This window comes from Macadamia integrifolia, unplaced genomic scaffold (genome assembly GCF_013358625.1).
Source record: "Macadamia integrifolia cultivar HAES 741 unplaced genomic scaffold, SCU_Mint_v3 scaffold527, whole genome shotgun sequence".
NCBI classification, from domain to species: domain Eukaryota; kingdom Viridiplantae; phylum Streptophyta; class Magnoliopsida; order Proteales; family Proteaceae; genus Macadamia; species Macadamia integrifolia.
In genome coordinates, this window is record NW_024870473.1 from 61,425 (window position 1) to 65,395 (window position 3,971).

The window sequence follows — 3,971 nt, forward strand, 5'->3', positions numbered from 1 at the left end:
ACTTGAGATCAGTTGCGTTGGAATCACAACTCAATTTCCTACAACTTCTATGAAGGTTTCGTCTCCTGATACTAACTTTAAGATTCCTTAAAATACCCTTGAGTTGGGTTACTGTGTGTTCCACACCACTTAGAGACTTTCCATACCTAGTCAAGGCATGCTCTATGGTCATTCTAATATGATGCAATGCACATGCATGAGGTGAGTGCATATAAGTATGTGGAAATTATAAATGACATTAAAAATAACTAATCTATCCTAGTGGTTTTCTTCTTCACTCGAATCTTCCATTCTTTGGCCCTTCATCTTCTTTCCTTCTTGTTTGTTGTTTCATGTCTTGATTCGACCTTCGATCTTCTAAGGGTTTCTTCAAGCTAATCACACTTTAACAATCAAGTTAAAGATGTATGTTTGTTTGTTAACACCAAAACATGGCAAGGAGTGTGGACATGTTTCCCAACACTTCTGAGCGGGGTTAGACCACATTCTTGAATGTAAGACCTTCTGAGCTGGGTTAGATTGGGTAGCCAACATATGCATAGACAAACCTCAGCTGCTTCATTGTAAACCAGAGTTGCAATTGCCTAGATTGCCAAGTGCCAACCTGCGCCCTTTGATGTTTCACATAACAGATTCATAAAATGCTCTATCACAAATCCCTTTGGGTACTGCAGTTCATAAGATGATTTATCACAAATTCATTTGCGTTATCACTACTAGTTCCTGTTAATAATAGAGTACTTCTATAAAGCTTGACACAGGAAGCTACAGATGCAAAACCATTTGATCAAATCAATGTATGTTTTCTCATTCCATTAATCAAAATTTTTTACAATAAACCAGTATCAAATTTATTTTAGCATAAAAAATATGAAATAATGAAAATGCCAGCAACGGCGTCATGTGGCCAGTCCAAGCATGGTCAAGGCTTTGTTGAGTTAGAATTGAATAGAAACCCTACACAACCAGATGCAGATCTACTGGTACTAACAATAGTTACTTGAAAAAAGTTTTCTCTATCTGACCTAAGAACCAAATGAAATAACTAGTAAAAAAAAAAAAAAATCAACTATGAAGAAAACAAAATATTATATAACTGATGACAAGCCTGGCAGACAACTCCTCCGACCTTGGTTCCCACCAACCCCCCTTCCCTCAAGAAAAACAAAAAAGGATAAAAAATGGTGGAATGGGGTGACAAAAGCCCCCAAATGATTCAATTAATGCTTCTCGAAACTTCTGTGTTGCTCATAACTTCATGACTTCATCCTGGAAAGTTCTTTTCCACTCAACATGTTCCCGTTAGAGGAAACCAACCCATGAACAACACACAAGTAAGATAGATGTCAACCAAATGGCGAAGGAACAGGACCTGCAAGTGCATCTGACCTTTTAATGCTCCCCATACCACAGATAATGCATCCAGGGGCTGTTTGAGCCGAGAATTTGGCCCCACATAGGTCGCAGACATCATGTCCAATGGTTGATAAGCGGCTGAGAGTGGCAGCACAGAACTGGGAAGGATCTTCTAATGGGTTGATAGATTTGTTGTTTAATCCCCTCTGGGCACACATATCCATGAGGCTCCTCAACTCGTCTTGCTTACTTGCGGGTGCTTTGGACAGGAGGAGTTCGAGCATCTGTTTTGCATAGGCATAGTTCTGCACTTCCATGTTCCGTTTGATAGCTGTCCTGACACAGTTAATCCGGTGCTTTGCAAGAAGTGGCAATGAACCCAAATGACGAGACAGTCTTGCCATCTCATCTTTAGCACTTATTGCACTGGCACCTTGGACCTTCTGAAGCCGTCCAATTTCCTGTTATTGAACCCAAATGACTGATCGTTATGAGTACGGTGACGCAGGTTCTTAGGGTGGAACAAAACACATAAAAAAATTGAATGACAGAACTAATAACACACGGGAGAAGCTTATCACCATTTTAAGCAGAATTATTTGTTTAACACATGGGAGAAGCTTATCACCATTTTAAGCAGAATTATTTGTATAATTTGAATTTACTTAATACTGTGGACCACACAGGTGGTCATCACAAACAAAATCCTACAGAAAGAGAAGGGAAGGGGGAAGAAATCCCAAAATACACAAACACACACACACACACACCTTGACCAAATGAAAAAGATGAATCACTTAATGTTTTGCATCCTCTTATCTTGACCATAAGCATTTAATATGGAAGCATTGTTATTAGTATTAGTTTAGGTAATATTTTGCACTCATGATTAAATTCAACAAAGTTATGAGAATACAGGATCAGGATGTAATCCTGCAAGCTATCATATGACCTATCAACCAACAGTAAAATATTTCATCCATCCAGGGATAGGATGGCTATATACCAACCCAGCAACTCTATTTTTTCTGACCACATCTAAACTTCCACAAGAAAACCACTCTTTTACCAAAAAAAAAAAAAAAAAGAAGAAGAAAACCACACTCTAAAATTAGATCCAAATAAGCAAATTGACAACAATATACACCATTGAAGCAAAATAATAGATCTAGACGGAACTAAAAATGATTCACTTGTATGAGTTTTAATTAAATAGGAAGGATAAAATACCATTAAGAGACCCACCCCTCCCCACCCCCCTCCCCCCCACCAAAAAAAAAAAGGTTTCACAAATAATGGAAAAATCAGATTTATTGTAGTATTAATCTCTAAATGGATGAATAATTTCACTAAACTGCATGCGTGATGTAAGTTAACAAGTGAATGGGCTGATAAGATTGAGAGAGAACTTTGAAGTGCCTGCTGAGCACAATAGCTGTTGCTCATAAAAAAAAAGGAGTTGGGGCTAAATCAGGGTTTGGGTCTGGATTGAAGTTAAGTGATTGCTAGAGTTGGTGTTCGAGGTATGAGAGAAAGGTTCAGTTAGATTTCATAATAATTAAGCGTAAGGTTAATTTCATCCTTCCACTCTAGAAATAGGTCAACACCAAGGAGCTCAATGCATCTGAATAGAAGGAAAAACACAATAGCTCTATCAGATGGGAAATAGAAAAATTAGATGAGAGCCTCAACCTCACCATCAGATTCAATAATCTTTAACAACAAAACCACTTAAGTGTTTTTACCCAAAAAAAAAAAAACCACCAAGTGTTGCAAAGCAAACAGATTAATTTTTACATTAATCAAGCAGAGATGTTCCAGATGTGCCTGCAGTGTTTATTAGTTTTTTGCTACTAAGAAGGCAGGAAGAGAGGTGCAGAGGCAATATCATCACTTGGTCTCCTTCCTCCTTTGGCTCTTTCAGTTCCAAAGCGGCTTGGGATTCTATTCGCTCCTGGGGTCCCCAAGTTCTCTGGCGCATTCTTATTCGGTTTAAGCATCATATCCCCTATATCTGCTTCACTGTCTAGAGGGCTCTTTCCAACAGTTTGCCCATGCAAGATTTCCTCATCCACCGGCAGATTGTTGTCGCCCCTTCATGTTGCCTTTGCTGGAATGCCGTAGAAGATGTGGATCACTTATTTTTTGACTGTCCCATCTCCTCTATTTGGAAAGGGATTCTTGCTAAATGTTGGCCGCGAAGTCGTAGGATCCTTCCCTTCCGAAGGAATGGATTTGAGTGGATATGTCTTTTGCTGGTTATTCTTTTTACAATATTTTGGGGAAGCTTGCCTTCAGTGCTACCATCAATGACATATGGATGCAGAGAGATCTTGGGAAATGGACTTTCAACTCTCACACTAACCGTCATATTTGAGGCTCCATCTCCTTTGAAATTAAAGCCAACATTAATTCTTTCTCCTCTTCTTGTACTGATTCCCCAAGGAACAAGCATATTGTTATTTTCCTGGGATCTCCCCCTCTCCCTTCTCCATGCCCCTCTGTCCTAAGAGTGGGTTGTAAATCTATTTGCTTTCCCCTCTTCAGGGATGCTGTTTTCTTTCTTTCTCTTTAGTACTGAATTATTTATTCACCCATCACCCCCCACACCCCCC

General features: G+C 39.2%; 1 protein-coding gene across 3 annotated transcripts in view; it reads right to left on the bottom strand.

The window, feature by feature from the left end:
• Window positions 1–782: 782 nt before the first annotated feature.
• LOC122069057 overlaps window positions 783–3,971 on the bottom strand; it is a 134,664-nt gene continuing 131,475 nt past the window's right edge. For all 3 annotated transcript variants that reach the window (XM_042632993.1, XM_042632992.1, XM_042632994.1), the window contains one exon: window positions 783–1,817. In XM_042632993.1, the coding sequence (XP_042488927.1) occupies window positions 1,347–1,817 (471 nt within the window). In that variant the 3' untranslated portion in view covers window positions 783–1,346. The remainder of the gene's footprint in view (window positions 1,818–3,971) is intronic.